The following is a 22,240-nucleotide window of genomic DNA, read 5'->3' on the forward strand; positions in this document are numbered from 1 at the left end:
ATATGCAAGGCCTTCTCAGAATAGTCCAAACTAACACAGACTTGAATGTTCAGTGTCTATAAATGCTGGGAAAATGGTTTGTGAAGAGCCCCTGGGATTCACCAGAGCTGATGCTCTGAAAGGCTGTGATTTCCCTGTAAGCCAACTAGTAGCTTTCGACCTCAGTGCCTGGTCTGAAAATTGGCAGAGAAGCAGAGGTCCTAAAGGCCTTACACTTTGTCATATTTCTTGAAAACAGATGGGGCAATGCAGGAAGAAACCAGCAGTACTGAGGAGGAGAGGTTTATTGTGTAGGCATAAAATACAAATCTCCAGGGAGCAAAGCTGCATTAGTCCTGCTGCTTGTAAAATACGTTGGTTTTCATTTACAATAAACTATGCAAGCTGATACCAAAATCTGCCAGAAATCCATGTTTTGTTATTTTTTTAACAGCTATTTGCAATTTACTATATGCTTTGTCATTCTTTTGAGGAGACTTGGTTGTTTTATTTGATTTAGAAGTCAGCTTGCTTACTTACCTGTGCAGTTTGGAGATACAATTCAAGCACTGTTCTTTGGTCCACTGCACCAGTTTTATGCCATGATTTTATTGAAAACTCTATAATATGAGCTGAAATGACATGAGCTGAATATATTTGAAACTGCCATGCCAAATAAAATCTGGGGAGAACAGAGGACTTTTTTTCTTGGAGGAGGGAGACCTGCCATTTTTGTGTAGTGAAACAATTTGGAAACATTCATAAGGCAGTCTCCATGCTGGAAATGGACTTTGAACTCCTCCTCAATAGACTGGAGGCTGATGATAAATCATGGTAAATCATGGAATTTACCTGATCTGTGTGGAGGGAAGAACTGATAGCTGCACATCTTCTAGGGCAGATTATAACCTCCTAACCAGGTAATAAACCCTCTTCCCCTTTTATGCAGCAGAGTACAGTAGTCTCTTTCTTGTAAATGAGGTCTCATACAAATGGAGACTGCTGGCTGAGAGTCTGAATTAAGAACACAGGAGGAAGGACAAAAAAGGGAAGCCTGCTTAATTAAGATGAAAGATTCTCCCTCCCCTAAATCCTCTGATCCAAGTTTAGCAAAGCATCGGGGTTGTTAGCATGGAAAGGTCTGACTTGCTGACTTGGGTAAATGCAATGCTCGGCAGATGAAATCATGCATAATTAATTGGTCTTTGTTGCATTCTTTCCAATGTAATGACTTGTAGCATTCACGCTTATAATAATTGATGTTTTCTGTGTGCTGTATCTTCAGGACAGCCAATTAAGGCAGTGGAGGTGGTAGCTGTGCAGCATCTGTAGCATCTGTGCATTACCGACAAGTGGGCTATAACATTTTTTTCTCTTTTCTTTGCTTGTTTCTAGTGCCTAAAACAGTACATGCAGCTGGCAATTCAAGAAGGTTGCGGTTCTCCTATCACGTGTCCAGACATCGTATGCTTGAACCATGGGACCCTACGAGAAGCAGAGGTATCAACTCTTTTTTCTTTATTTTTTTTTTAACATAAACTCCCCAAACTTTTTTTCTCTACATGATAAATATGATCATACACTTTTACCCCCCTTTAATAACCTTTAATGAGTTCTTGGCAAGAAGCCTGACTGACAAGAGGAACTAGAAACAAACAGATGTTTTTCAAGGGTTTTGCTCCTTTTTCCTACCCTCTGTGCCTTGAGGAAAAGCATACTTGGCATCCGGACAACCTCTGAATTACCTGTACAGGTGACTTAACCAGCCTCCATTAGCACTGTCAGTTAAATCAGGTTGGATTTGACTGCAGACTCTGAAATTCTTGCGCCTCTCTTAACTCAAGAGCAACATCACAAACTGTTGGTATGTGACACTAGAACCGCTTCATGTATATTTTTACTGGGCTACAACAACGAATTTGCAGTCCAATACAAACACACAAGACTCTTTGTATTTATATAGAAAGGAAGGTATCTGCACATCACTGGGTGGAAGTAGGTCATAAGAGTTATGAAAAGTGTCTTCATTCTCAAGGCAGCTATGGGAGAGGTTGAGAGCTCAGATGCTAAATGAGGTTTAGACAGAGCTGACTGCACAGTCCCCCAGAGTAACTGGAAGGTTCAGTTTGAAAGCTGGAGGTGGAGAAACTAGAGGGAAAATGTACTTCTCAGACCTTTTTGCACTGCTTGGAACAAGGGGATTCAAGGATGCTGTAGATGGCCCCTACCAGGCTGCCCATGAGCCTCCCAACAATGCTTACGCAGACTCCTATCTGGCTTAGGGATGGTGTAAAGTTTCTGAATTGGACTCAGTGCCAAGCTCGTGACATGGGGAGGAGGTGTTGGCAGCGTGGCTGGAACCCTCGTAGATCCCAGCTGTTCTGTGCATCCAGAAGGCCATGGAAAACTGCAGGCAAATCTCATGTTGCCCTGCAGCCATTCTTGCTTGCTTTGTCAGTGAAGTAGGCCACTGCTGGGCTTGGGAACACAAGCAAGTAAAAAAACCCCAAACAAACAAACAGGAAAAAAGGTGGCTAAGGGATTTTGGCTGGTTTTCTGTGTTTTTTCTGCATTTTTTTGCAGGGACAAAATCTAGGAGAATCAGATCGCCAGCCCTGAAGAAAAACAGCTTATCTTTTGGGTTCCCCTGAGCCTTATGTGCACAGATGACATAACTGTGGTAGAAGTGTATAATCCTATTCAAATGCCATCAGTGGCAATGCAATTCTCAATACTAAAAATGCCTTTTTCTCCTGAAAAAATCAGGATCTCCTCTCCAGCATGCATTTGAAACACTGTGCTTAGCTGAAACAAGGCCTGGGAGTCACAGCTATGTTTGTTATGGTGTGAAACCCTATGGTGGAGCTTTTCTTTGGCCGAATCCAGCTATTGTGGCAAGTAACCAGCTGTTTCCCATCCTCCTTTCTTTGGCATAGATACAGAGAGGGTGTAACAGTGCCTCTCCTGCCCATCACACCAGGTTGGAGGCAACTAGACTTTATTGAAAATGCATTTTTTAGAGAAATTTTACAAATGATGGGAAGAATTCTGCTCTATTAAGGTTGGGGTTATGATGCTATAGGAATTATAGAGAGATATTTCCTATTAAGAAAGCAGGAGGACACTCCAGGGCATGTATTAATGGACCGTTAACTTAATCCTTGGCTGTTTTTTGGGCTGAAGGCGGAATGATTAAACAGCCCAAATGTGCATTAGTGTGCCATGGATGAATCAATGTTCTGACGCTCCCTTTTGGCAATGCACTTGAAACACTGACCTTCTGCTTGAAAATCAAACAGGCCCCCACCTGACAAAATGAACCGCTTATATATTCTACCAAATACTGATTTATTTAAGGAAGAAAATCTCCCCAAATCCCAAAGAATAGATTGTCTATGTTAATAATCTGAAAGATTAGTATTATTACAAATAATGTATGAGCACTCTGTTGTTTTGGTTTTATTTCTTCTCTATAGAAGCTGTTCCATGTGAAAATGCGGTCTTTAAAAGCTATTATTTGAAAAGCAGAACCTTATTCAGATGGTAGGGAATGCGCTTAAATATGGCTATTGTTTGGCATAGAAGTACTCTTTAGAATTACAGTTTATTCATAACACACTCTGAAACTCCTGCTGTAAAAGTATGAGCCTTCTCACCTAGAGTCTGGATGTTTGGTCTCTGGCTTCTGGCAGGAAAAGGTTCCTCACCAGGACAGTACCATGAGGAATGAGATATTGCCTATACCAGGGAAAAAAAATACATCTTTTTTTTTCTCTCCTATGCTGGCATCAGGGTTTTGAAAAAGTGTATTTTTCATGTGATGTCCGTTTCAGACTCTGCTGTGACTGATGTTTGCCCGGTACCATTACAGTTTGGAGAAAAAATAGCAGTTCAAACTGTCTTTGTCATGGACATGGTGTTAAATTGGTTCCTACACTTTGGACTAAATTGTGTCTAATTATGTTAGCTAATGCGGTGGTTTTGTTTGCTTTTAAAATGCCTTTTGCCCTAGCCCACACAAGGAAGATAAGGTGAACTTAGGCATAGTTTGAAGTGAAGGAAAGCCTTTCCATTGACTTCAGTCCATTTTGAATTGAGCTCTCTTCAATAAGGAAACTCAACAATTAGTAACAAAGCATATAAGTAATTTATAACACATTACAGCTATGAAAGTTCCTCTACTTCTTCTCTCAAGGTCCTTATTCAAGATGTGTAATATTTCTTCAGTGCTTTCTATTGACCTATATGTCTTCATTGTGAATTAAGTCAGTTTTAGCTTCTTGGTAAAATTCTTCAGAGTTTATCTTGTTAGGTACTAAATTATGAGAGCCTTTTCGCAGCTCTTGCCTTAATTCTGAAAGATGTGCTTTGTGTGTTGCTTTCAGGGTGTGGAGTAAGGCAAAACATTTTAAAAAGGGAATAGAATTTCTTCCTGTATGTCTCATGAAGAAATGAGCAAGTGTGAATAGTAGGAACGTGTCTCTCTAAAACAGCTGAATATTTCATCAGTGTCTGGGGAGTAAACTGCTTATTCATAGGAGATGTTGGGAGTTAAAGCTTTACTTTTGGTGAGCTAGAACATTATTTGTCTCTGGACCTCAGGAGAAAATGTTACAGGTTTTATTCTTAAAACACTTGAAATGAAAAATGAAAAGTCACTTGAACTAGAAAATTGTACTTTTCAGTACTTTGAAAATATGATTTCTGAAACCCCTCTATTTGTTTGTTTTGGGGTTTTTGTGTGGTTTTTTTGTTTTGTGGTGTTGTTTGTTTGTTTGTTTTTACTTTAACAAAATCTAGTTGAAACTGGTATGTTCTCCAGCAGTTTCTTTGTTTTGACAAATAGTGCTTTCAAACAGAAGGAATTGTTCCACTGAAGTGCCTGATATTAAATGCAATCCTAGGTGGTATCTTGACCTGTTACATCAAGATAGCAGCTGTTTGTAGTATTAGCTGATTTTAAGTAAAAATAAATGGGTGTTGGTGATGGGAGGGCAATGGTTTTGGCTGCAGACTCTGTTTCAAATAGCTGGTTACACAACATAAAAAAGGAAAGTTTAAAAGCAATCTCATTAAACAAGATGTTTGTCCTTTCAAGCTCAGATGATTTGGATCTGTTCCTGGAAGCAGAAGGTAGAAGAAACATCGTAGGTTAATGCAGTTCTCTTTAATTGCGGAGACTTATTCTGTCTAGAATATTCCTGTCTCTCTTGGGAATTTGCTCCTTTGATTTAATTGGACCAGTTAATAACCCTAATCTAAATAAGGCGTAATTTATCCTGGTTTTACTTGGTGCAAATCCAGTCACCAGTGTAAGCTATGAATCAGAGTAAATCTCAACTTTATAGAGCGATTTCTAATGCAGTACGCACTTGGATAATGAGTAGGGGATTGTGCTTTGCTCTTTCTGATTCCTGTATTGTTTTGAAGCTTCTAATGTTGGTGTCCATGATCCATGTATACATAATCTGATTTGGATTAAAACCATGCAGGAGGCAGTAAAGGAGATACTGATTTGGACTTGCCTTTTGCCTCTTAAGTTTGACAAAGAGAATTACCCCTTCACATACAGTGCAGGTTCTGCTTATTGCCCCTTCGTCTGTGCAGATTCATGATCTGCACTGGTACTAACCTGACAGAGGGTTGTCAGTGCTTTGTAAAGTGATGCTGAAATGGGACAGTGACCCAGATCTTAGAATTGTTAATTGCATTGTATTCCATACATAGCTGAAGAAAAATCCCATTGGGACTCAGTTTAAAATACCAGTTTTATTTTTAATTTGAAAATTGGTTTACATTTTGCTAGCAGCGATTGAAATGGTAAAATGAGAAGGAAGGTGAGAAAATGTTGCAGGCCGACCTATCTTTTTCAGGGTGAAAATTGAAATTGTTGTTGTTCTTATTTACTCATTTTTTAATTAAATCCAAGGGGAGAAAATGAGAGAGTCTTAATTTTGTTTTTATTTGTAAATAAATAAGAGAAGAGCTCCTTAATGGAAAAAATGAATAAATTAATATTTCATGATGACTCTAGAGAGCATGGTAGCTGATGAAGAAAGGAGTGGGTGTCATTTGTAGCAATAACGAGATCGAACTCCCATACCCCTTTCAAAAGCAAACCACAGTCCAAGTTAAAACCAGTTTGCACTCCTTGCAAAACCAGACAATACCTCTGTGAGTGGGACTTCCACAGAGCTGGGCAATGCAACCATTTGCAAGTGGCAGTCGCTGCTGCCAGCGCAGGGTCTGCCCTTACTGTGCATCTGCTAAAGCAAAAAACGGAGAAGTGCTTGTGCTGGTGAACTTTCCTCCTGTGGCATTATCAAGGTTATATTCATATGGGTGTAAAGGAAGTAAGATCTATTCAGTTTTCTTGATTGCCTCCTTGCATCTCCCTTGAAAGCCCGAGAAGAGGTGGAGCAGTGATTTTCCCTTTCCACTGTGGTAGCCAGCATTTAAAAACAGGGGAGTTGTTCTTCCTTGACTCCTGGTTACTGCACTGCCCAGGTTACAAGGAACAGTCTGCCCCTATGTAAACTGAACCCAATTATTTCATACCCTTTCATTTTCCTTCCTTTGCTCTTTTGTCTTGCGTAGTAATAGCAACCCCGGTTATCGTACCACGCTGGGCAGTCTTTTTGGACGCTTGGCAAGGGCCTAGCTGGAGCCTTTTGTGGTAGCGAGCCTTCAAAATTTTGCTTTTTTTTATGGATATTTTTACTTCAGGTGAATGCTGCTATTCTTAGCAAGAGCTCTTGCATGTTCTTGTGCTCTATAACAAGAGTATTTAACTGCAGATGTTGCTTACAGGGTATAGAAAACCATAAAACTTATTTCAACTCCCAACAGCGTGCTAAGTCTCAAATCAACATCTTTTCAGGAGAGTCCTTACCTCTCATTTTCTCCGTAGGTTTTTACTGCAACCTTAACCCAGTATTTAAAAAAAAGAGCTCCAAAACTTGTCCTGCAGCATTTCTTGCTGCATCAAATAATTTCATAACCTAGAATAAGAAATGTCTGCATTCTGACATGCTCATGGTCTGTCTTTTTTGGCTTTTTGCCACCTGCTGGGTTGCTGGTTTGCTTCCTCCCCAGATCTCCATCCTCTGTCCAGCCCAAGGGTGTGTGCAGTTGTGCAGGAGAGGAGGTATTTGGGACGAACTTCCAGTTAGGGCTGTAGAAGTTGTATGAAGATGAACATTTAGGCTCTGATGCCAAGTAGGAGGAGATAAACACCTAATCCCCTCACTATGCTTATAAATGTCCTTCTCAATTAAGTGTAAATGAGATTAAAAGTTTGCTGAGGAAAGGATTTACTTTTTTTTGAGGGGACCTGATATTCATGTTTCCTTTCTTTTTTCAATTGAGTTTGAATGTGCAGCTTTGATGTGGCACTGAATTCAGGCAGCAGAGGGTTGTACATTCCTTTCTTCATACCTAAAGATACTAAATCTGTGAGAGGCTGCAGCTCAGCACCTCTCAGGTTGACCTTCACATGGGTGTCATCTGGAGTTGGTCTTTCAAAGCCTCGGGGAGTTGGTAGCAGAGATGAGGGCCTGCGTGTGTTCTGCACCTGGAGCTATGGTCAAGGAGGGGGTATCTAAGCTCTGGAGAGGTTGCGTTGGACGAAGAGTGGGGCTGGGTGAAACTGGTAGGGAAGGCTGGCATTGTAAGATGAGGTTTTCAATAGGGGAAAGGGAAGCTTTCAGCACTGGCTCTACTTCCTGTTGAAATCTGCAATAAAATGCCTAACTCTGCTCCCACTGTAATCAAAAAGGCTGATTTTTAATACATGGGAAATTCTGGGCTCGATAGAACTGCTCTTGGAAAGCTGTTAAAAGCAAAAGCAAGCACAGAAAGACCCCAGACAACTAAACAATTCACTCAAGTGGCTCTTGCAGCATTGATATTTGCTGTTTTAATTTAAGTGTAATGAAGGATAATTTAAAGTAGTTGCCAATGCTCGCCTAGCTAGAGAAAAGCAGATGACCTTTTGTTTTCCAAACTCTATTTAGATTGCCCTGGGCAATACAGATGAGTGGGCAATACAGAAATGATGTGTTTTGTGGGTTTTGTATAGCTTTGTTGGTTGGCTTCATTCTCTGCTGAAGCTGCTAAACTTCACTATGTTTTCTCCTGTTTGATTAAGTTGTTTTTCAAGAGTGTTTCAGCTGACTTCTGATGAACAGGTGAAGAGTTTCCAAGGAAGCTCTCTCTGTCTTACAGTCATATTATTTAGCCATGCAAATACTTTCATATTAAAAGTAGTTTACACCCTGATTTCAGAAACTGAATGAGAACAGTACTTTGACCCAGGGCTGACTTACTCGCCTAAGAATATGCTTTGTAAAGATACGTTGGCGTTTCCCATTTTGATATTAAATCCTTTGATTTCTTCAGCTACAAGTCTTTAAAGCATCTTTGAACACTTAAATCTTGACATCAGTTGGATTATCTTTTGTGTTACATTGGTTTAGTTCAAGTAAATGATACAAACCTTTGCTTCAAAATACATTTTTTATTTCCATTTATTTGAGATCTTAATAAAGCAGTTTTTTATTTTATAGTATACATTTTTTTATTATTTTCTTTTTTTCCATCTATAAAAGCAAATATATTCACAGCCTGATACTGAATATGTTGAATTTTTTTGTGTTCTCACGAGTGTCATGTCACACAACCCAGAAGGACAGCAAGGGCCAGTATCCAGTTACTGAGGGCAAAATTTTGCCTTTAATAGTAAACTGAAGGACTGTGGAGGGATACTGATATGAGGGTTGAGAGCTCTTTTCTTTGAAGCTGCCAGTTCTACACTGTCTCAGAGTGCTTTAAATGATCAGGTCTTGTATTAGTATTAGTCTAGGTTTATTTTCAGTAAAGAGAAAGACATTTTCAGTGCTGGTACAATATTACAAATGAATCAAATAAAGAGAATGTTCCCAGATTCTGAGTCCAACAAACATGTGGCTCCTGAAGTGTCTGAAATTTCCATTGGACCTCTCCTTACACTGTATGCAGGTTGCTTATTAGTTTTAAATAGGGTGCTTGGTTTTCTTACATAGACTGTTAATTGGAGATTAGAGCATTTAGCCTTTTAGGCCACTAGTTTAATTATGGTAATGTGTAAAATGTATCAGCAAAGCTTGTTTGTCTATGCCAGCTAAATTTGTTATCTTCAAGCCAGTTACCCGTGGGCTGGTGCATCTCTCAGGGCAAATTCCAACAGCAATGGCATTAATTTAGCCCAAAGCCCATGAAGTGAAAAAAAATGGGAACCAGGCTTGCTTTTAAGTTCCTGAGAGCTAAGTGACCTCTGCCATTAGTACTGGGAGACACGTATGAGGAACTGTTCATTTGGGCTGTATTCTTGTGCATGAACAACATGCTGCGGTCTCCAAGGCTGGCAAGCTGTCACCCTTCATTACATTAAACCAGCATTAAGTAAAACTGAGAAGCCTGAAGTAAATACAGAGTCCACAGAGGTGGCTTTCCTGTGCATGGTATGAAAGGTGTGGGCTGAACCACTGAGCTGTGTGGCTGCAGTAGGAGAGGTCAAGAACTACTTTACATTTTGGAGAAGGAAGTATAGGTAGGGAGGAACTTGGTTGTGAAAAGCAAGCAGGAAAAGAAAGTGGATTTGAAAGCCAACTCAGGAGACCAGACTTGTAGAACAGGATGCTATTTTTTTTTTAAATCTCTGCGTTTCTAATGCTTTTTCTGTGTGTTTGTTTCTCATTTCAGATTGCCTGTTTGGTGCCTGTTGACCAGTTTCAGTTATACAAGAGGCTGAAGTTTGAACGAGGTGTGAACCTTTTGGTTTCTATTACCTTCATTTTTAGAGTGTCAGTGGGAGCAGCAGTATTACATACTGCAAAGACAAAACCTGTTGAGTGAGTTAAGGAAGAGATGGAGAAGATGTCTTTGTTTTGAAATAGTTTAAGCTCAATCACTAGGCCTGACTGCTCCACTGGAACAGAATCAACAGAGCAGCATCGTATTGAAATTCCATGCTGTTACTCAAGCTTGTGGGCAACACTCTCAGTCTGTGTGCCTGAATCTTCGTTGTCCTTCCGGAAGTGTGCTCATCCAGGGTTCTTGAGGTGGTGGTTGGTGCAGTGCACACATGGTCGTTTCATACATCCATAGGGATCCTTAGAACTTCTGGGGGAGACAGACCCTACAGTGTGATGGGGACTGTTGTGAAAATCCCTGCAAGAGAGCTTCTCTTATGGAGAAGCCTCATGTGTGTTCATCTAGTAGATTTTATTTTTTCCTGAAGGATAATTGGACCCTTCATTACTGAGTGAGGTTGATTAGTAAAGAAGTTTGAAACTGAAGGCCTTACTGGAGCCGAACTTTGGTATACCAGGGGTCTGCCTTCTGCTTCAGGAGGCAGTTCCTTGCCAAGGCTGAAGAAGAAACTTGCTAGTCAGAAAGATGAGATCCCATGATGGTTTTAAAGACTGACACCAACTTGAAAGTCTCAGCTGGAAGTTGCAGCAGCGTTTTATCAAAGAGCTCACTCTGTGATAGCTTGCAGAGTAGTGTGTGTGGGACTGATCTGCCTTGACTCTGCCTGTTTTCAAACTTTCCTCCAAAGGCTGTATTTGTGGTATTGCTTTACATGCATACTTAGATGCAGAGAGATTTGGAATGTGTATGAAAATAAAAAGTTAGGCACAGTAATGCACTTGAAAAATGGTCAGATAGAAGAATATCTGAGTTTTTACAGTATCTCACCTGACATGAAGTATGGTGGAATGAACATGAAATACAAAAACTGCAAACTGAATATACCCAAATATGCCACAGGGTTCATGGGCAGGTTGTAGCTATGGTTTGCAGACACTAAGACCAAAAAAGGAAAAAAAAATCCCAAACCTTGGTTTCATTTTTTATTGCTCTCTCCTATTTTACCTTCTTGTTTACACTTAATTCCTTAGGAAGTTCCTCCCATTCATAAGCCTAAAGTAGCTTGTCTACAGCCCTAGATAGTAGAAACCAGAGCTTGTTAAATCAGCATATTGAAGGGTTAAGAAAGAGAGACATTCTTGCAATACATTAATCTGTTTTATGTAAAACCCCTTTTTAACTGAAGACTGTGAAACTAATGATTTCCTGGTATCTCCTCCTCTATAACTAGCCAAATCTGAACTCATGATCTTTTGTCCTACTCCCTGTTATATCTCTTTGTTTTGTTGTTGTTTTTTTTTCTTACTGCCTCCCACACACAGAAGCCTGGAACTTGTCTGTATTCTAAATCCTCCTTCCCTTTTCTTCCTTGCCTAAGTCTGACAAATCCTCCTCCACCTTCATGATGTTTCTAAGATCTGTCCTTTATGATGAGTAAAACTGGCATCCAAGCAGCAGGCTTAAACATAGCCTTTTTGCCTTGCTTATTTGCCCCAGCAATAAATCCGGTTTAGTGATGCCTGGGAAGAATGTTTCCTGCTAACTCAAGCTCTGACCTGGACACCGTCACTAATCTCAACCTCAGCCAAGACCTTTCGCCTGTTCTGGATTTAGCACTGCCCCCAAGGCTGACCTTTTTTGGACTCATCAGCTGGACTTATTAGCTTCTGCTGGCCTGAAGCTCTGTTCTCAGACCTGACCCTAGCCTGACAATGCCTGCCTGCCTTGACCAACACCAATGCTGGCCTGACAGTATTTTTCTGAAACTAGCAATAAACCTTGCTGATGGTACCTGCTGGGGCCAAATTCTGACCCGGAATTTGCCCAGAGACTCATGTCAGCTGAGATCTTATGCGTGCCTTGTGTCTATGACAGTCATGGTGCAAACTAGACCTTTTCAAACCTAAAGCTATGCAAAGTCTAGGGCACTACTGCCTAACTCTGCCCTCTCCCACAGGCTCTCACCAGCCACAAACACTGTGTGTCTCATGATCCATTCTCACACCAGCCTTTAGCCAAACTCAGCCGTGACTCCTTGACCTAGCAGCATGTCATGGTTTAGACTGTTGTTCTGTCACTCAGTGTCTCTTCCCCACACAGAGAGGGGATTTGGGAAAAGGAAAGGAGACCTGTGGGTTGAAATAGACAGATTTAATAAAATAATAATAATAAAACCTGTATTAATAACATTATTATTATAAAGTACACAGAGTTATACTCAGCTGATATAGTGAGGGATTAGGCCTCGGAAGTAGAATGGTAGGTGAGTCCCTCTTGGGATGTCAGCCTTTGAAGGAGACCTATCCCCAGCAAGCTCCCCAGTTTATATTGAGCATGACATTTATGATAGAGAATAATTTTTCATTGGCCAGCTTGGGGTCAGTGTGTAATGAACTGCCCTGGGTTTCTGCTTCTCCCAGCCTCTGCACCTGTTTATCTTGGGACCTTGGTCACCACATAACCAGTGCCAGCCATGTTTGCCCGCACTTTTTGCCAGCCAAAAACATCACTTTGTTCCCATGAAATTGAGCACTGCAGTCTCTGTAGAAATGCAGCTTTCCTGAATAGAAAACTAATTATAAGATTCTATACCAGTAAACCAGGACACAGCAAAAGCAGTTCATCAATCCTTGTGTTGAACCATGGCCCTTTCCTTAAAAACACGTGAGCTCCAGTCAAGATGCAGCCAGGTGGGCAGAGCTGATCTCAGCCAGAAGCTGAGCCAAGTACATCTTCTGAGGACCACGAATTCATTTGATTTACTTAATGACTGAGAACATTTTAAAGACCCAAAGTACAGCATAATAGTAGAGTTGCTCTGATCAGCCTCTCAGAATTAATTTAAAAATTAAGAAAGGCTTTATATGTGAAATATTGTGAGCTCCCTTTTCTTTTTAGTTTTCAGGTTTTTCTTCAGACCAGGTACTGGTGAAGAGCTAGCTTGAGCTTGCTGGGGAGAAGAAATCAGTGTGGTAAAGGGAATAAATAGCGATGAGTTTTCCAGACCTTGCTGTTGGAATTGTACTATCTTCTTTTCCATGCTTCCAAATGCAATAGGCCAAATTCTGACTCTTAAAATAGGCAAGTGCTAGGGTGTCCTTCATGACTTGGTGACTCATGACTGATCAGCAAAGCCCTTTATTCAAACCTTTCAGCTTCCTATACTTAAGGGCCTTCTTTTCTCAGCTTTATTCTATTGAGAGATGGGCTCTCTGCTTCTCCATCCTCTTTGCTCTACTAGAAATATATAACCAACCTACTGAGTAAGTGTTTGTGCGCTTGCTCTGTATTCTTTACTCACCAGTCTTCAAGCAATTGGCAAAGCCAGTGATTCTCACCCTCCTAGATATTTTCCATTGCAAGAGGAATTTTGAGGAAAATTTTCAAGACTTGAAGAAAGACTTATACATACAGAAGCTATTTTTCCCATCCCCCATCTGTGCCAACTGTTTTAATAAAATATATTTCCTGTCTATTTACTTTATTTTAAAAAAACTGGACAGATAATATTGGGTGAAAAAGTTGAGAGAAGTAATTGGCATACAATTGTATACGTACATACTCATGCTTAGTTTAATAAGGAATGCACTGAAAATACTTTATCCTCTTGCGGTTTTTGTGTTCTTAGAATGCAAATGTTTTCAAGCTTAAAACCAAGCTTTTGTAAATATCTGTAACTTCTCTACATCCAGTCAGGACCTAGCCACAGAGCTTCCATGCAGTGTATTTTTATAGAAGAAACAGGAGTTGCACTATGTCTGTTTAGGATGGGGTTGATATAGTCATCAGAAATAATGAAATAGAAGAATAGGATGTGGTTAGGACATATGCATTATATTTAAATTTATGTGACAATTCCTAATAGGCCTAGTGGTAGATGACAAGAACCTCCATTTTATGTCTGACTGAAAAGTAGTTTCTTTTAAAAGGAGGTGTTCCTAATACTCTGTAAATGACATGGTCTGATCTACTCAGTGGGTATCTCTCCTGAGCTAGAAATTTTCCTTTCTTCAGGGTGTTGCATTTCTCCCTGTCTGTCTCCTGCATCTCACCTGCTTGCTTGTGTGTTTTGTGAAAATTCGCCAGATCCCTGTCTGGTACTGGTTCTGCTTGGGAAGGCTTTCCTCCTGAGAGCAGAGCGACTGTGGCTGAACTGGCAATGAGGAAGCAGGGGAAAGGCTCAGGAGAGAAATGGCCCTAACCAAAAGATGGAGCAGCTTGTCAGAGCAGTATGATAACCTGCCTATTTCTTCTTTTTTTTTTGTTTCTTTTTTTCTGATCCTTTTTTTAGGGTTTTACTTGTACTCCATAGTAAACCAAACAGTATGAGACAGCATGGATTGCAAAACACCATCTGTAGGTTCTTTGTAAAATGGAGGAAGTGGGAGAGGAGGGAGTTTCATCTCACACATTACATCTTGCTGCAACAAATTGGTAAAAATCAGTAAGATCTACTACCCAACACATCCTCCCAATGATGTCAAATCCAGACATCTTGTCTTTCATCCAAAAACAAGATAGGAGAATTTAGGTTTCCAAAGCTGAGTGTGTTAAGCAGGTATTTGCAGGAACTGCACTTGATCTTATTTTAACTGCTGTTTAGTAACAGAAAGCCTACAGAACCTGCTGTGTGAAAACTTAAATGCAATAGCCAGTACTAGGCCATGGCCTTGCCCAGTTCAGTTTCTTTTAAGAGACACCAAGGAAAGCTACAGAAATACTGATTTCTCGGTTGGGACACTACTTTTAAGAAGTATGTAAAATTGTAAAACGGCTCATACCATGTCTCCATGTCTCTTTCTCCTTCCCATAAATAAAGCTGCCAACTGTTTTGTTCTGGCTTTCATTCACTAGAAAGTAAAAATGTTTGTTTTGGGTGGCAAAGGGAGCATGTGTAAGAGAATACAAGGAAAGAAGATAACTAGGTTCATAAAGTGACTGATGGTAGATGTACTGTACCTGCCTTTTGCTGGCACTGCCTGAATTATAGATGACAGCCTTTGCCATGAATGTAGAAGTTCTCCACATCTGTCAAAGCACTCTTAAAAATTGCCTGTAGTCAAAGCATTGTACACCTGTGTGTCCTGTAGCCACCAGAGAGGATGATCATCCTTATGTGGTTCCTCACTGCAAGTCTCCTGGACAAATGGAGGGAGGGATGGCTTTAAACAAACTGGAAGTTTTCAAGGTGAACAGAGAAATTTGGAATACTGGATAAGAACTGAGTTTCTAGTGCACCTTAGGTTATGAGGTTTATGAGGTATCCTTCTACCTAGGCGTTCATGTATGTGTATCTACATGCGTGAGAGCTTGAGGGAGAGTTATACTACTTTGAACACATTTCTACTTGTACAGATTCTAGTTTCTGGGTATCTGGACACTGCACAGATATCACTGTTTTTCATGCTGACTGAAGCATCTGCTAGATATTCATCCACCAGCCCCTTTACTGTGGGCTACCAGCAACCTCCTGCAGAGGAGCAGTGCAGGCAGGGGGTGTACATAGGAGGAAGTACCTTCAACTGTTTGAGCAAAATTTGCCAGAGGACATATATCTGGGGCCCTTGTGCGGCCTTTTGTTTCAAGTGTGACAATATTTTAGCTGCTGGAGGTACAGAAGAACATTGTACTGGCTTTTGACATCTCACAGTCAGGGATTTCCACCTTTTCCTGAGACATCCCCTCCATCCTATTTATTTGCAGCAGTGGTACTAGAGAGCTCCCAGGGAAGGAGGAGGTACGGGTAGCTCCTGCAGGCACAACAGCCCTTTTCTAAGGATACCCTACAGGGTGGGAGTGTTTTACTGTACCTCATGGACTTGAGCCAGTATAAAGCATACACACAATGGGCAGTCCTAACAATGAACAGGTTTCAGCTGGGTTTCTGTTGCAAGCCCTAATTCCTTGGATAAATGTTAAGGAGTGAAAGGAAGAAGAAACATTTATCATTCACTGCCATGCAATGATGCCTGTAACTCAGTGTCTCCACTCCAAAGCTTGCCTTGACTGTTGTAATCTGGTACCTGGCAAATAGTGATCATATAATGAAGTGAAAATTAATTAGTTTGGAGATAGAGGGAAGGAAATACAGCATGGAAAGTGACTTGATGTTAATTTAATGACAGTCCTTCTGCTGTTAACATGAAAGAGACTTCATGGCTTGCACACATGAAAGACATGGAATGGTCTAATGTCCCAAAAGACACGTTTCTCAGGAAGCAGCAGTTACATTCAGCTTTTGTACCTCCCTACAAAAGCAAAGAATATGTCCTGTGTACTATATTGCCGTTCTTGTGATGCTTCCAGCGCAACTACCTTAGCAGAGCAGAGCTGCAGACCTACCTAAAGAGGGGGAGTAGGCTTGAATGCCCATGGGTGTGGGCGCAGAGGGCTTCAACCTCCCCACCCACATGCAGAACTGGGTCTTGTGTACCTAGACACATGTTGCTGGAGTGAGAAGGGGACTGTGTAACCAGCTTTATTTTTTTGTTTCATTGCAGAAGTCCACTTGGACCCCGAGAGAACATGGTGCCCTGCAGTCGACTGCCAAACAGTGTGCCGTATTGCACCGAGCGAATCGGGAGTGCCGGTGCCGGTGGAGTGCCCGGCTTGCCGCCTGATGTTCTGCTCCTCCTGCAAGGAGCCGTGGCACCCACAGCGCCTGTGCCAGGAAAACCTAACTACTCCAGTATCAACTGAGCAGGGGTAAGAGGGGAACCCATGTTGGCCATGCAGTCTTTTGGTTCTTTTGGGCATGGGGTGATAGCTCTGTGCTTCACTTCAGTTTCATGGAGTTGCTTCCTTCTAGTTCCTTCAGTGTGTCTCTCATACTCTCCATCTCTCCTTGTGTTTCCTAAATACAATTTCAGTCTAATTATTATTTTAAATGACACATTATATTATTATTTAATGCTTAATATTATTTGTGTACTTATCAAACTTGGGTCGCTGCTGATACTTGTGAAAGGTGAAGCCCTCCAGGGCTTTGAATCTAAAGGCTTTGTTCACATGCTAGAATTGTGACTTGTGCCCATGCAAAAAAATCTAATACACTAATATTCTGGGTTCCAAACTTTGCTTAGAAATTACCCCTGCTTTATATTTATAGAACCTCTGCATAGACGAATCTTAACTCTTACACAAAGTGGGTGTAAAATGTCCCATTTGGTGTGAGAAATCTGATTGATGCTCATTTTGCATAGGTGCAAACCACCTACAGATAAGGTTGCATAAGGCATTAATCTACAGAAAGAAAGCACTTTCATGTGTAAATTATAAAATTATATTGTGTCTTTGGCCATCTTTTTTTCAGAATCAGATTATGATCCGTTATGTTCGAAGTTTTCTATATTATTGTTTTCAAGAAATTAGAGACTTACTTAAAATCTAAGCAGTCTGCTTGCTAGAGCCTTCATTGAATAGGAGCTGCCAAAGAGCTCTCCAAGTTTATGTGGCTTTGGTGGAGTTTAAAGCTATTTTGTTCAGGCAAGGACAGTGCTATGAGTTGCATAATCCTGTGCTGTTAAATGAATTGTGCAAGCTATTTTACAAAGTCCTAATTTTTAATGCTATAGGTGATAAATTTGTGGGCGTAGCAAACGTTGGTTTTATGTAGCTTAAAAGACCAAGGGAATGGAGTTTCACATGACATTAATGACCTTACACCTAGCAGTGAGTATACTTCAATGTATTGTACCAAATATAATGAGCTTCACGCACTGAGTGCATTAAGACAAGAACATTAGATGCTCTGGAAAATAAACACAGTACACATTAGGCAGTGGACCCGAATATGAACAGTAATTACATTCACATTTCACTTCAATGTTTCCTTACTCTTTTAGATCACTTACTGGAACAGAGACAGAGGCACCAATTAAGCAATGCCCAGTTTGTCGGATCTATATTGAGAGAAACGAAGGCTGTGCTCAGATGATGTGCAAGAACTGCAAGCACACATTTTGCTGGTACTGTCTACAGAACTTGGATGTAAGTGCTGCAGAAAAAACACCTAGATGTGATGGGGTTGGCGTTAGTTTGAGGCCCCGTACAAGCTCTTAATCAATTTGTTGATATCCTAGTGAGTGTTCAGCTTCTAAGTTAGTTTCTTTTCATTCACCCAATGCTTTTATTTATATAAATATCCTTTTATCCATAAAGTGTTATAGCTATGTCTGTAGGTCCCTTGCTAGATCTTTGAGGGAAATGGGACAGACTGGTTGCTTTCTGGAGGCCCATTCCAGCACTACCTTTCTCTGATTCCCTGAAAATAGTTTGGTTGATAGCCAGGACACCAATAAGTGTCTTCCACCTGCTCCAACTACAAAGATCACAGCCTGTCCAAAAAATGGAACGGTACTGGGTTGTTTCAGAGTAGGGTGTGTTAAGAGTTCATGCGGACTAGGTCTCCTTTACTAGTCAATCTCTAGTGCTGTGTTCATTGAAGAGAATGATTGGTTAGTAAGTTTGAGGATAAAAATGTTTGATTATGAACATGGATTATGAAGTACAGGTCACTAGTTATTGCTCAGGGAATACCAACTAGTCTCAACTTGTGTGGACTTCAAGTTTCCTAGCAGGATTAAGAGTACAGGAAGTAATGTGACTGTGTATGTGCCAGCTTCCATTTTTGGCACATTTATCAGTAACAGCTGTGGGAGTGTGAAAAGCACTTTACCAGCCCTTGAAATAAAATGTTAGATGTTGCATGGCTTTTCTTCCTTTTTTTTTTTTTTGGTACTCTGCAGCCAGCAAACAATGAGACTTCCTCATTCTTCACCCTTCCTTTTCTCACCATGATAAACAGGTTTTACTTAGCATTACGTCCCACCTCTGTGTGTGCAAGCGTGCTTTTTCAACATAAGTCTGACAGCTTGCCTCAGAGTACATACAGTACACAAAGATTGCTTAACACCATGCTGAACTGGAAGACTGTTGGATTCTGCAGCAAGAAACCTTAGCAAAGTTTTCATCAGTTCAAAAGGAGGTAGAAAAAAGAAAATTAGTTGTGTGTTTCCCATGGAGCTTTTCTAAATGTGCAGGGTTACAGGAGCTCCAGGTGTGAAGGTAATACCTGCAGAGCCAACGAGTAGGGCTGAAAAATGCAGGAGGAAGCAGCATCAGGTTACAGCACAGCTCGCTAGGGGAGGGTAATGCAGGGCATTAGTCACCTTCTGAGCATAAAATGGATGATTTAATAAGTATTACTGGGAAAAGAGAAAAGAAACAGGGATTTCATGCTTTTTAAATTTTCCTGTTAAGCTGAGGATGAAAATGACTCTAAGGTGCAGGGACAGCAGGAGAACAGAAGGTAGAAGTACCTCAGGAAGGTGACCGCTCACTTTCAGAAATATCTGTTTTTTACAAGCCCCTTTATCATCACCAAATTATAGACTAGCTACTTGTGCAATAGGTGCAATGCACATGCTTATGCTTTTTAAAAGTGGGGGAGGAAAGATGTTATACAGTAACTCAGGTTCCAGACACACCACTGAAACTGCAAAACATTTCTCTAGATGATTATTTGCAAGACAGGTGAACTTGTTTGCTGGCAGCTGGTAATTTTAAAGCGGTGTCAGGAAAGTTTTATTTCCAGTCCAGTCTTGAACCTCTCTCTGTAGTACTGTAACTGCTCTTACAGCTTCTCCTTTTGTTTTTTCAGAACGATATCTTCTTAAGACATTACGACAGAGGCCCTTGCAGAAACAAGCTGGGCCACTCGCGGGCTTCGGTGATGTGGAACAGAACGCAGGTGTGTTCCCAGCCAGCTGAGCAGAGCTCTCAAGCATGCATGAAGCAAAGAGATTTTACCCTTCAGTGAAGGACCAGGATGATTATTTTCACATTTTCATCTATTTTTTGGTGACCTATTCTGTGCTTATGCATGCACACGTGCATTTTATTTTCCACATTAGCTAAATATGTATTTTTCACCACCATGTCTTTCAGGTTGTGGGGATCCTCGTGGGACTAGGTATTATAGCATTGGTGACCTCTCCCTTGCTGCTCGTGGCATCTCCGTGCATCATCTGCTGCATTTGCAAATCTTGCCGAAGCAAAAAGAAGAAACACAGCCCACCAACAACCTAAAACTGTGTCAGTTTGAGCCTCCATCTGTATAGCATATGTATGTGAGAAAGCACAATGGTTGTATTCTGGTGCCATACCTACCAAATAATACTCCTTTTTTTGCCAATTTCTGGGATAAGTGCCTATTCTTTACAGGCTACTCTTATCACTAACAAGTCCCAGAGTGGAGGAAGTCTAGATTATTGTGCAGTATGTATGGTGTAGATTTTTGCTTTCTAAAAGGAAAATGGGACACCATTCAGTAGTCCATAACCTTGAATATGAGCCACCTTTTGAGACTGCTAGAACTTTACCATCTTCCATCAGCTGCACATGACTTGATCCTGCAGTATCACTCTGCCTTTGCAGACCCAGTCATTACTGTCATGCTTTCTGTTGGTTCTTGGTAACACTCAGATTTCTCAGAAAGTTTTGGGTATTTTGTAAAAGAGAGAGGGAAAAGCCTGATTAAGTTCTTCTGCCAGCTAGCATCCCGTTAACAACTGTTAAGAAAATATATTTGACAGTTTCCTGTCAATTGGCTGCCATGCCATTTCTTTCAGCATTGAAATCAATTTGATTTGTACTATTGATCTCAATTACAGAAATAAAAAGCAGCAAAATTGTTTCTAAATAAGATAGGGCTCTCTTTTGAGAGACTGGACTACATTGAGAAAGCTTATATTTGTTCAGATCAAACATGACCTTGAAATATTAGGAGTATGCGTATTTCCCTTGGGCACGCTTATTTCCCAATGCCTTTTGTCAGTAACATGAGTGCAGCAAACTCACTACGAAGCTAATATTTTTAGAAAGGCTGTAATACTGTCTGTATTTTGTGTGCAGTATTGGGATCTTGGTTGTGCATATATAGAGTGGCCGCATAGGCATGGATATATTGAGCACATATGCACAATTTATTTTCTAGGCAGTCAGTATATTTTTTTCAGCAGTTTATGTGGGGTGGCAGGAAGAGCCCTGTTAAAAAGTTACTCAGACCAGGCTAAGCCAAACCTTCCTTTAAAACATTATGGACCTGCTGAAGTGAATACTTGAGAAGTGCTATGTAAATATAAGCTCCATCCATTGGTTGGCGTTTCTTCTGTCAGGCTCAAGGTTACCAAACTCTGTTACCAATAATTTTTAGTTACTCTAAATCTAGAAGGCTCTCATTTAATGAACCTTTGATTTTAATTTGGTGCCTCACTGCCATCCTGATTCAGACCCTGGTATAAGTTATACCTGAATAAGTTCACTGAAGCCTCACTGAAGAGCTGGAGATACTCCAGGCTTTGCTTCCTGGAGTTCATTTCCTTAGTGGCTGGTGCTCCTCAAAACCTTGACCGGTGGCGGCTTTTTTTTCTGGACTCTCATCTGTGCATTTTAAATCTGTGGGAATCAATACGAGTTTGCACTTTATAATCCGTTGTAATTCCAAACCCCTTTCGATAAGGGCTGCGAGGTTTAAATGAGATGCTCAGCCTGAGCATTGTGTCAAGCTCACCCTCCACTGGTCTGCCCTCCTCTGTGCACGCAGGGCTGCAATGAGCGTCTTTGCTGTTGCGTTTGGCCGAGCCTCAGGAACTTTGCCTTCTTGGCAGCCGTGTATGTGACCTTTTTTTGTTTAACTTACCTCTCTGGTTACTGTAACAGAAGTGGTAGATGTTCTTATTTTAAGAAAGTGTAGTCTGTTGAGCAGACTAGCAGGGACAAAAGCCTTAAATTATATTGTCTGCTTTACTTTTTAATTGATTTCTTTTATAAATACTGTCTGAATTTGCTACCAGTCGTGAGCGGAGGCCAGGCAGTGCTCACCAGTGTGAAAGACTATATTTATTCTCCATCCACAGCTTCAAAGAGAAGCAGAAAGGTAGTCAGGACATTCTAAATACAGAGTGCAATGCAGGCAACTGCCATTTATAATAAAGAAAGAATGTCTCTGTATGTGTTTTCTTTAAAAGTGGTAATGGTAGTGCTTGGGGGTACTCGTGACAGATTGAAGTGTCCAGCCCTTGGCTTTGCACTATTTTTCTACCTATGTTTTTGTGGCACTACTGTCATTTCCATTTTATTTATGAACTTGCTGTTGAGAGTCTTACTTTAACAAAGTCTCAAGGACAAAGATATAGGAGCGGTACAGTCTCTTTAACCATAACCAGCATTGCAATGTACCAATATCCTTTGCATGTTAAAATTTGTGGGTTTTTAATGTTTTGTGGTCTTACCCATGCCCAATGCACCCTCTGCTAGCCCATTTTTCCCCCTTGTCTTCTTCCTCTTT

General features: G+C 40.8%; 1 protein-coding gene across 1 annotated transcript; it reads left to right on the plus strand.

Moving 5' to 3' along the window:
• The first annotated feature begins 1,380 nt into the window (after positions 1 to 1,380).
• On the plus strand, positions 1,381 to 19,980 carry RNF144B (ring finger protein 144B). Its single transcript, XM_010182786.1, has 6 exons — positions 1,381 to 1,479; positions 9,721 to 9,781; positions 16,392 to 16,596; positions 17,736 to 17,880; positions 19,553 to 19,642; positions 19,840 to 19,980. Exons 1-6 carry the CDS (start codon positions 1,390 to 1,392, stop codon positions 19,978 to 19,980), a joined length of 732 nt encoding a protein of 243 aa, XP_010181088.1. The 5' UTR covers positions 1,381 to 1,389.
• Positions 19,981 to 22,240: the final 2,260 nt, after the last annotated feature.

This window comes from Mesitornis unicolor, unplaced genomic scaffold, assembly GCF_000695765.1.
Source record: "Mesitornis unicolor isolate BGI_N332 unplaced genomic scaffold, ASM69576v1 scaffold9840, whole genome shotgun sequence".
NCBI classification, from domain to species: domain Eukaryota; kingdom Metazoa; phylum Chordata; class Aves; order Mesitornithiformes; family Mesitornithidae; genus Mesitornis; species Mesitornis unicolor.